Below are 11860 nucleotides of genomic sequence, written 5' to 3'. Positions count from 1 at the left end.
GAAGGAGGGGGTGAGAGGAAGAGAGGAAGGGAGGGAGGGAGGAAGGGAGGGACAAAGAGAGGAAGGCATGGAAGGAGGGGGTGAGAGGAAGAGAGGAAGGGAGGGAGGGAGGAAGGGAGGGACAAAGAGAGGAAGGCATGGAAGGAGGGGGTGAGAGGAAGAGAGGAAGGGAGGGAGGGAGGAAGGGAGGGACAAAGAGAGGAAGGCATGGAAGGAGGGGGTGAGAGGAGGAGAGGAAGGGAGGGAGAGGAGGGAGGGAGGGAAGGGAGAGAGAGAGAGAGGGAAGGAAAGAGGACGGGAGGGAGAGAGATGCAGCCTACCTGTCCACGTTGTTAGCACACAGGATGACCTCATTGCTGGCTGCTGACCGCTGTCCACCAGGCTCCCCGGTCTGCTTGCCAGCATGCATGATGCCAAACAACATCTCTGTTATCAACGATCAGGAAACTAGCGCCCTCTACTGTCCCGACCCCTCGGCAGTTCTACCAGCGTTGCAAGATTTAACGGCGATTTGGCAACAGGATAACATCTACATAAATGCCATAAAAGGCATGCTACCGACTTGAATTCAACCCTTTGCCTGCCATGGTTGCAATATTGCAACATGTTACGATGATAATATCTTACAAATTAAACGTGATTTTTAAGTTTTATCATAAGCTGTTATAAGTATATTATATATATATATATATATATATATATATATATATATATATATATATATATATATATATATATTATATATATGTAAATATATATATATTTATATATGATATATATATAGTATATATACTGACATAGTACAACATATCAGTAGAAAAAAGCACAATAGTAAGTAACGATTAAAAAGAGAAATAATAGAACTTTTTGATTACATAAAAATGCCAAGTAATGTTTATTACACACGTCCTAGAAAAATACAAGTATTCAATCCTGCCATATGTAGCGACTTCTTTCATGACGCAGTCTATACTTTGCCGGTGTACTTGTGATATTTGACAAACTCGTCGTATAGGGTGCGGAAGACAACGCCACCTGCTGGGCCGAGCACAGCGTGCAACATGGCCACGGCGTGGCTGTCGCACATGTCGAGAACCTGGTACATGCCTCGCACGACCGCTTTCTGCAATGCAAAACACAATACAGCTGTTATCACGAATAGACACGCGTGCTTATAGCATATGGTCATGCATCTCGTAATGACTTTCCAATGTGATTATCAGATGACAGTCGCACTCGACATTGAAAACTCAGACGAAAACTTGGTTTGATCGCACCGATAGAAAAACGGGAAAATGGGTCGACGCACGCTCAATGCCAAGAGCATTCGCGAAACGTGCACAAAACAGAATGTCGAAATTGGAGGCGTATCACGAGGCACCCCTCCCCTCCCCTTCTACCGTATATAATCATTGGACGGACGATATGAATGATATACAATGATATGATTGATAAATGATTTGTAATATAATTGATGAATGATATGATTGTAATATACAATGATATTACAATGGCCCGTAGGGTCTATGTCCCCCAGGGTACGATCGGAGGGTACCCTGGATACGGTTCGATATATCGGAACGTACCCTGGTACTATCTAATATGCCGGACCGTACCTCACCTACTCCACTAACGAGTCTAGGAAGTCGCCTACGCCTACGCCTACTCCCTAACCCTAACCCTAACCCTAATCCTAACCCTAACCCTAACCATATCAGATATAGTTACCAGGGTACGTTCCGATATATCGAACCGTACCCAGGGTACCCTCCGATAGTAACCTGGGGGACATAGATCCTATGAGCATTACAATGATATGAATCATTGTAGGAATGGCGGCGGGCGAGGGCGCCGCCATCTTGATTACGAAGATCCACTCCATCATTATTATATACAGTCAGACGCATAGAAATATGTAGAGAAACTAGAGACATTGCCTAGCTAGTATATTATTTTTATGGTCAGGCGTAACATTTAAGTGGATCTCATGCATTTCGTCACAGGTGAATTAATTTATCACTCAATATTAATATCGCTAAACTAACGATGACAATGACGACCATGATGACGACGACGATGACGGTAGTGATGATGACGATGATGATGACGATTATTTGGAAGGGTGAAATGTGCATGCTATAAGGAAATACTCGCGACTGATGTGAAACGAAATACGCATACTAAATGGTTTCGAAACGCCTCAAATCGATCAAAGAACCGCCTCAACGAAATCGTAATGCCTAAGGCATGTTTTCACAACATCGTTACTGAGGTACTAGTTGTATAAGCTCAGACACAAGGTACGTAGGCACGTATAAACTCAATAACATGTGCATAATTTCTACTTTCTCTCCTTCGCCACCCTCTTTCTCCACCCATCCTTCTTCCCCCGTCCTTCTCAACCCCACCTTCTCCACCTCTCCTTCTCCACCCCTCCTTCTCCACCCCTCCTTCTCCACCCCTTCTTCTCCACCCCTCCTTCTTCACCTCTCTTTCTCCACCCCTCCTTCTCCACCCCTCTTTCTCCACCCATCCTTCTCCACCTCTCCTTCTCCACCCCTCCTTCTCCACCTCTCCTTCTCCACCCCTCCTTCTCCACCCCTTTACCTGATAAGATTGTTTCTCAACTAGTTAAAAATCCAAAAAACCTGGACGATTTGATATTATGATACTATCATACTGACATTAATTGCGTGCTATGGGCTATGTATGAGTCACGAGTGTATGTCTACATCGAACAATATAGTAAAATAGGAAGTATAATGCAGCAATTTAACCATAAAAAGTGACCAGAATTACTTACATTTTGTGAAAAGGTGGAAATGTTTTTTTAATTTTTTACTATTTATGGTGACGTAATCATTTTAAGAAAAATAGGATATCACAGGCAGATTCATACATTTTTTTCACACAACATATAGAGCATATAGATATTAGGTTTCACAGCAGATGACATATTAGAAGCAGGAATGACCTACCAAATTGGTTGACCTTCAGTTCCTATTGATATCAAATAATCTCCCAAGGAATTTATATTACACATGATTACGGTAACCCATAGTGACCCGAGCATTCACGTAGCAATAGTTACAGCAATAAACTTACATGCAAGTGTAGCATGCAGTAATAATGTAGCATGTAGCGTGTAGCATGTAGCAATTAGCATGTAGCGTGTGAGTGTAGCATGCAGCATGTAATGTGTGAGTGTAGCGTGTAGAATGTAGCATGTAGCGTGTCAGTGTAGCATGTAGCATGTAGCGTGTGAGTATAGTGTAGCATGTAGCGTGTTAGTATAGTGTAGCATGTAGCGTGTGAGTATAGTGTAGCATGTAGCGTGTTAGTATAGTGTAGCATGTAGCGTGTGAGTATAGTGTAGCATGTAGCGTGTGAGTATAGTATAGCATGTAGCGTGTGAGTATAGTGTAGCATGTAGCGTGTGAGTATAGTGTAGCATGTAGCGTGTGAGTATAGTGTAGCATGTAGCGTGTGAGTATAGTGGGTAAGCGTGAGTATAGTGTAGCATGTAGCGTGTGAGTATAGTGTAGCATGTAGCGTGTGAGTATAGTGTAGCATGTAGCGTGTGAGTATAGTGTAGCATGTAGCGTGTGAGTATAGTGGGTAAGCGTGAGTATAGTCACCTCGCACAGACGACCTTGTGACCGGTTACGTTGTTGACGAACACCTGCAGACCAACAAGCCTGTCCTCCAGGAAGTTGACATCAAAGTTGTCACCGAACCATCTCTTAGGCGGCAGGGCGAAGCTCAGGCCGGGAAACAGCTCCTTCAGCTGTTGACGACCGCGAACAAACACAAGAACAGTCTCGGTCAACATTCAGCTGCCATGCCGACGATCGCACACCGCTTGCGTCGACTAGACGACGATCCATAGTTACACGCTGTCCTCTTTCTCTACCCCTCCTTCTCCACCCTCCTTCTCCACCCCTCTTTCTCCACCCCTCCTTCTCCACCTCTCTTTCTCTACCCCTCCTTCTCCACCCCTCCTTCTCCACTCCTTTTTCTCCACCCCTCCTTCTCCACCCCTCTTTCTCTACCCCTCCTTCTTCACCTCCGTCCTTCCGCAGGTGTCCCGTCGATACACAGAGAGTGTGGCTGTTTGAGAAGTGGGTGAACCAGCCGTCGGCACGGCAGTCTACCTTCATGGCGACCGTACTCGTGCCGCCAGGGTTCGACGACATCGGTCACGTGATCGTCGACTGCAGCGTGCAGTTTTGCGCCGGCGCGTGTCCGACGGTGAGTGCAGCCGACGACATAATACTACGCATCCCACGTGACCATCCATCGCGATGGACACCCGAGTGCTAGTGTTAGCCGGTGCAGAGTATTATTGTATTCTGGGCAAGGTGCCCGGCTCTACATGGAGTATTATTGTACCCTCTTACGAGTATTATACTCCACTATTGTAGTATTATTGTAGTATACATATACATTTACAGTACATAATCTATATACGGTGTGTTATTGTACTCTGTGAGGCGTGCCTGACACCACACGGAGTATTATCAAATACTGTACTATGTGAGGGGTAGCTAACTCTTTATGGAGTATTGTTGTATTCTGGGAGGGGTACCCGACTTCTTATGGAGTATTGTTGTAGGGCCTACTCTGGGAAGGATACCTAACTACATATATGCAGTGTCGTTGTACTCTGGGAAGGGAACCTAACCACATAATAACAGCGAGTTATTGTACTCCAGGAGAGTTATCCGACTACATATTAAGCACATTGTTATCGTACTCGCTACCGATTGCAGCCAAAGTGCGATGTCGGAGGCGGGTGGACCTCCGGTCGACCGTCATCATAGGACGACGACAAACATGGCGCCGCCGTGGCTTCACACCGGCTAGAGGGGGTGACGATGATGATGACGACGTTGACGATGCCTGTGCCAGCCTCCGGACTATACATAGTGATTTATGTAAACAAGATTTCCTGATCATATATCGACGATTGTTGCATCAAATACTTGCTCAATAACTACTTTTACCATAGTTATTTATAAATGAAAGTCGTTGGATGGATAATAATTAATTCATGGATAGACTTTAATGTGAAAATTAATCCATTCACTACAGATTGTATTATAAAATAGATGTATTGGATGAGTTAAGTTGCGATTATAAACTGGTTGAGGGAGTGGGAATTCATAAAGTTATAATACATATGTAAATATTATGTAAAATAAATGTACAAGAATAAAATGTGCGGTTTCGTACATATGGTAGGGAGCGAGATGTTGATATGAATTATTGACGATGATTTCCGTGCGATGGATGATGGAATTTCTCCCCCTCCCCCTCACCATTCTACCGTAGACAACTGCGTTCATCATAATGAAGACCATATATATATATATAATATGAGGATCGCTTCTCATCATATAAAAAAAAGGACGTAGTTGAGACATTGTCTTATACATTTTGGCCAGACTGAACGGGTCACAAACTCATTACCAAAACTGTAAACGTATAAATTTTACGCACTTCAGTATCTGTCTATTTCATAAAGCGATGATTAGAATATCGACGGCGTCGTCAGAACAGTTGGAATTTTACATCAACAACCGTGGATGTTACACGAGCGAGCGCAACTAACCCGTTCACACTACAGTGAGCTACATGAACTGAATAGGATAACGAGCAGCGAACAACGCATGCTGACACCATTATAATCGACCAGCATCAAAAGCCAGTGATGCACCTGATCGCATTACATAATACGCGCAGGTATAGTCATTATACGCAGCCTCCGTAGTTTCACACTGCGCAGGTTTTTAAACTAAACCAATTAGGCATCGTTAACATAACCTAATCTCACACATAACGAGCTCACGAGCCGCGCAAGACCGTCACAATCTATGGCAAAATTCCACAAAAGAAAATTCCTGTTGGTTTGTTTCGGTTGTTTTTTTCAGCATGTAAATTTTCCTAACCGAATATCTCAACACTGTGACCATCTAAATTCTAAACTCTTGCCGCACGAGCGGCCACCTGGTTGGCGCATCAAATCACGTGACACGTCAGGCCTACTTTGTGTATTGCACAGTGAACTGTATATAATAACAGTTATCATAATAAATTACATAAAATACACTAAAATATATAAAATGTCATTGTACATGTGTATGTACATGTAGAACACGCACGCGCTCTGTCACTATCACGTTAATACGTAACCTTGGATATCTGTGGATGAGCATAGCATAAAGAATAGACGAACAGATATATTTCAGTACCCATATAAATTTCTTTATCAATTATATCTTAATATATTTGTGAGAGGATATGTGTGTATTGGATGGATATTTCACGCAGCAAACTCCCGCTAGGGGTGCGCATGGGGTGATGAGAAGCAGACAGAGAAAGCAGCGGTACAGCGACTGCTACCGCCATGCAGCGTCCTTACCGACCGTCTCCTAGGCAACGACAAAACAAATCACGCGAAGAAAGCGGAGAGTCTATCGGAAACCGTTATAGGAAATTAGTTTATTTACACGCCGCCTCGAAAACACCCGAGCAAACAATAACAATCAGGTCGCCGCGTGTCTGTAAACAATAGGTAGTGTCCGTTCCTATCTCCGTGATTACATACTACGTTCACATTGTAAGCAGTAGTCAACGCAGCGATGTGGCATGTCCCTTCTACGAGTTTGGTTGAACGAGCACGAACGCACGCACGCTCACACGCACACACACACACACACGCACGTACGCATGCCCTCTCGCACACACGCACGCTCGCACGCATACTCGCACACACGCACGCTCGCTCGTACGCACGCTCGCTCGCACACACGCACGCAGGCACGCACGCATGCTCGCACACACGCACGCACGCTCGTACGCACGCTCGCTCGCACACACGCACGCAGGCACGCACGCATGCTCGCACACACGCACGCACGCTCGCACACACGCACGCACGCACGCACACGCACACGCTCGCACACACGCACGCTGCACGCACGCACGCTTGCACACACGCACGCTGCACGCACGCATTATCGCACACACACGCTGCACGCACGCATGCTCGCGCACACACGCTGCACGCACGCATGCTCGCGCACACACGCTGCACGCACGTACGCTCGCACACACACGCTGCACGCACGCATGCTCGCACACACGCTCGCACACACGCCCGAACGCACTCATACACGCACGCACGTACACACGCACGCACTCTCGCACGCACGCTCGCACGCACGCACGCATGCTCGCACGCACTCTCGCACGCACACTTTCTTTTCTCTTTTACTTCATTGCTAATGAGCCGCTGTTGCTGCTGCTGCATAAAAACCACAACGACAATGATAAGATTATTCCGAAGTGCGACCTTGATGACGACGATGACGACGACGTGCGACCTGGACCATGACCTCGACGACGACGTGCGACCTTGACCATGACCTCGACGCTGACGTGTGACCTTGACGCCGATGTGCAACCTTGACCATGACCTCGACGACGACGTGTGACCTTGACGACGATGTGCAACCTTGACCATGACCTCGTCGATGATGTGCGACCTTTACCATGACCTCGAAGACGACGTGCGACCTTGACGTCAATGTGCGACCTTGACTATGACCTCGACGACGATGTGCGACCTTGACCATGACCTCGACGATGACGTGTGACCTTAATGATGATGTGCGACCTCGACATCGACATTGACGACGATGTGCGACCTTGATGACGACAATGTGTGACCTCGACGACGACATTGATGACGACGTGCGACCTTGATGATGACAATGTGCGACCTCGACGACGACATTGACGACGACATTGACGACAACGTGCGACCTTGACGTGCGACCTTGACGATGATGGAACACTGAACGTCTTCCCGCGCATGAACAATCACATTGACTGTTCATCTGTCACACCGCGTCCTCCTCTCGTCAACCACGCTGCTGCCGTGACGATATTTGGCACGATGGCGGCTGCGGTGGCGCTACCTTCAGGTTGCCTTGCTGGGGGGCATGCGTGAGAGCTTCACGTCGGCAGTGTAGTGTCCACCGCTGAGCTCCCAGCTCGCGGTGGCGGTCAGGGAGTCGGGCTGGCTGGCCGGGGCCTCGGGTGAGCCGTACCTACAGGAGGGAGAGAATGAAGCAGGTAATGCTAGCATGCTGACGCTGCTGCTGATGATGATGTTGATGATGCTGATGATGATGATGCTGATGGTGCTGCTGATGCTGCTGCTGATGATGCTGATGATGATACCAATGCTGCTGCTGCTGCTGCTGCTGACGATGATGATGATACTGATGATGCTGCTGCTGATGATGCTGATGCGGCTGCTGCTACTGATGATGATAACGCTGATGCTAATGATGCTGATGAGGATGATACTGCTGCTGCTGCTGATGCTGATGCCGATGATGACAATGACGATGACGACAATAATGATAACGATGATGATAATGACGGTGATTCTGATACGACGCTTCTATATTCTTCGATATTTCTATATTCCATAGCAACGCTGCTACTGATGCTGCGGATGGCGGTGATGACAGGGACAACCACTAGGGCGTGGTTGAGGGATTCGTGGCGTACCTGCGTGCGACAACATGCTCCTCGACCGACGACACATCCGGGCTGTCCCCGTCCGGTCGGCCTCCCCACGAGGGAAGTCTCCCTCTTCCCACACCTTCCTCCTCCCCCTCCTCCTCCTTAAAGCTGGACGGTTCATCCTCAGCTGAGCTGATTGTTTGTTGGCGGAGGAGGGAGGCACCCTTCACAGACCTGTGCAGAGTCAAGAGCATACTCGTTACATCGTATGTTGAAGAGCGATAGAGGGAGAGAAAGAGAGCGATAAAAAGAGAGAGAAAAAAAAGAGAGAGGGGCAGCGAGAGAGAGGGAGAGATAGAGAAAGAGAGAGAAAGAGAGAGAGAGAGATAGCGAACGAGAGAAAGAGAGAGAGAGAGAGAGATTATTATATAAGTATATTAAGTATGGTGAACATTTCATTCGTCTACAGTAATGATTGCCGTTTTCAAGTTGGAAAAATCATGTCACGACACAATCTTAAGTTCCCCCACCAAAAAAACAACTCGCCAGGCAAATAGATCAACGATCCTGAAAATACGATTAGGCCATCACAGCGCCATCCACGCCACGCGGATTTACTCGCATTATCTAAAGTTAATCCACTCACATTATCCACTTGCATAATCCTTCCAAAGTTTTCCAAAGATGGGTTTTCCAAGCATGAACCAGAGTGAAAACTGCCATTCACAGATATGAACTCCGAACTATGCATTTCTCGGCGAAAAAACCCACTTGGTGGAATTACAACGACCCCGTGATGACCCTGTGGTGACCCATGATGACCCTGTGGTGACCCATGATGACCCGTGGTGACCCATGATGACCCGTGATGCCCCTGTGATGACCAGACATGAGAACAGGTTGAGATGTTTTTGGCGGAAATATTTCAATTCGTGCCTTCGGCACGATAACAGTGCGCGTAGCACAATTGCCTGCTAGGGGGTTCTGGGGGCATGCCCCCCCGGAAATTTTTGAAATTTGGAAGGGCAGATAGGCCATTTCCATGCATTCTGGGAAAAATTGTAAGTCCATTCTGTTCTTAGTAAAATACCAATTTTGTGACTAACAATTCAAAGTCTTGTCATGTTCTATGAAAATTTCAATGTTTCTTTATGTGGCGGTTAACTTAAAGCATGCCTTAATTTACATTACATAGATACACCGCAATATTTATCTGGAGTTCTGTTACTTCTGTGTGAAATTTTACGTACTTTTCCTGACTTTTTATGACGTTGAAATTAAATGAAAGTGTCAATGACACTGTAGCTCACCTTGGGTGTGATAGAAGAGGGAGGGGGATATATAAAGCAAGAGTATATATGAGAGAACTCCCATTATATAGCATATATCTCCCATTATATACTCATGATAATGATATATGCATAAGTTTTGATGCGAAAATAAATGTCTCAGATCTAAAAGTCTGAAATCTTGACGAGAGATGGTGCAACCATTTTGGTTTTCGAATATCGCGCAAATAAAAACAATAAAATATTCCAGTCAAATTACTGTAACGAAGAATCTAAAACACAATATTACACGTATATAGGTATGATTGTAGAGTTGTTAACCAGTTAGACGAAATAAACGTAATAGGACGTTATCATCTCTCCCATAGGAGTAACAACTGTTTTGGGGCTAGCCTTACACATTCACATACCAAGATTTAACAAAATCGAATGACCCCGCAATGACCCCCAGTGACTCCTCAGCGACCCCACAACGACCCCCGGTGACCCCGCAATGACCCCCGGTGACTCCGCAGCGACCCCGCAATGACCCCCGGTGACTTCGCAGCGACCCCGCGATGACCCCCGATGACTCCGCAGCGACCCCGCGACTACCCCTGGTGACCCCGTGACGACCCGTGGCCGTGACAAGGATACTCTTGGTGGCGTGCACGTAGCTGGGTATGGCGTGCAGCGCTCCCTCCGCGTGAGAGGCGATCAGCTCATGAAGCAACTCGTAGATCGCGTTGATGACCGGCGGCTGGCTAGAGGGCGCCACCACGTCGGCTAGCGCGACGCGAGCGACGCTGTGCAGGCACAGCACCGCCGTCTTGCCGAAATTCAACACGCCCTGCCGGAGGCAAAATACGAGCAGGTAGAGAGGGGTCATGGTCAAGGTCTCGGTGATGTAAAACACCTGGGATGGACTCCATTACCTGCGCGTTCTATTACAAATGAAACATATCGCTAACCCTGGAAAAACTCTGTTAAGACCGACCGTTAAAACGACTCACATATTTGAAGTATTTCGGAAAATTTCACGGTCGTGACGAGAAATGAGGTGAAGTCGCTCACAGACCGCGCCGTGAAAGCGAGTCACGCCGCGTCCCGTCACGCGGGGGACTACTCACCCGAGCATCGTTGCCATGGTTTCCGCCTGCGACTTGGCGAGTGCCAGTTCATCGCGCAGCAGAGCGAGCGTGGCGTCCCTCTCCTGCAGGTCCCGCTGAAGCTCGTAGACCTCCTCCTCCAGAGATTCACACAGCGCCTGCACGGCGAGATGAGCGCCACAGTTACCTCCCCTCACACAACGCATACGCGCGCGCATATATATATAATATATAACTAATAGCAGCTCGAGGGAAATGCCTAGAAGTGGACGTTACGGATGTGCGGGTGTTCTATAGAGGCGGTCTCACTGCATAACTGCTACTCGGGGAAAATGTCAACATTGGCCTTTATGGGTAGTGGCTGTTATATAGAGGCGGCTGTTATATAGAGGGTGGCCGTTATATAGAGGTGGTCGTTATATAGAAGTGGTCGTTATATAGAGATGGTCGTTATAAGAGGTGGTCGTTATATACAGGTTTGTCTGCACTAGCAACTGTTGTTGGTAATCGAAGCAGTGCTGATCAGCTACGCGAGAACACACATTCGCTCGATCGTAGAAAAAGACGAAAAAACTAAATCATTTCAATTTTGAGAATGAATTACGAAATAATTCAAGTTGCGATGAGTGAAGCGTACGTCGCATCTACTTCTGATTGCATGTTAGTACGACAGGATTCGATTCTGTGTGAGTAAAAAGGCGCAGGCTAAGCAAGTGGAGTAGAGGCACTGAGCAAGGCCAGATACGCTGTTGCCTTCACTCTTCCCTACTTGAGAAAATTGACTGTTTCACTCCTATCCCATACACGTCTCTGTGTACCCTCCTCACTCCTACCCTGCTCTCCTCTCTCTCTCCTCACTACACACTGCTGTGTACACCTACCCTGCTCTCCTCTCTCTCTCTCTCCTCACTACACACTGCTGTGTACACCTACCCTGCTCTC

The 11860-nt window shown here is 47.1% G+C and overlaps 1 protein-coding gene and 1 long non-coding RNA gene across 2 annotated transcripts in view; one reads left to right on the top strand and one right to left on the bottom strand.

The window, feature by feature from the left end:
* Positions 1-316: 316 nt before the first annotated feature.
* Positions 317-11860, bottom strand: part of LOC106817765 — a 23668-nt gene continuing 12124 nt past the window's right edge. The window contains exons 11-12 of the mRNA XM_014822469.1: positions 10467-10659; positions 317-426 (exon numbers count right to left, since the gene is read on the bottom strand). Coding sequence (XP_014677955.1) covers positions 317-426; positions 10467-10659 — 303 coding nt within the window. The remainder of the gene's footprint in view (positions 427-10466; positions 10660-11860) is intronic.
* On the top strand, positions 4085-5247 carry LOC106817767. The gene is made up of 2 exons (XR_001395099.1): positions 4085-4251; positions 4773-5247. It is a non-coding gene; the product is annotated as an uncharacterized LOC106817767 (long non-coding RNA).

The sequence above is a fragment of the Priapulus caudatus genome, unplaced genomic scaffold (assembly GCF_000485595.1).
Source record: "Priapulus caudatus unplaced genomic scaffold, Priapulus_caudatus-5.0.1 Scaffold1858, whole genome shotgun sequence".
Lineage (NCBI taxonomy): Eukaryota > Metazoa > Priapulida > Priapulimorpha > Priapulimorphida > Priapulidae > Priapulus > Priapulus caudatus.
Note: the sequence above shows the minus strand (reverse complement) of the source record. Positions and strands in the feature narration are given on the sequence as shown.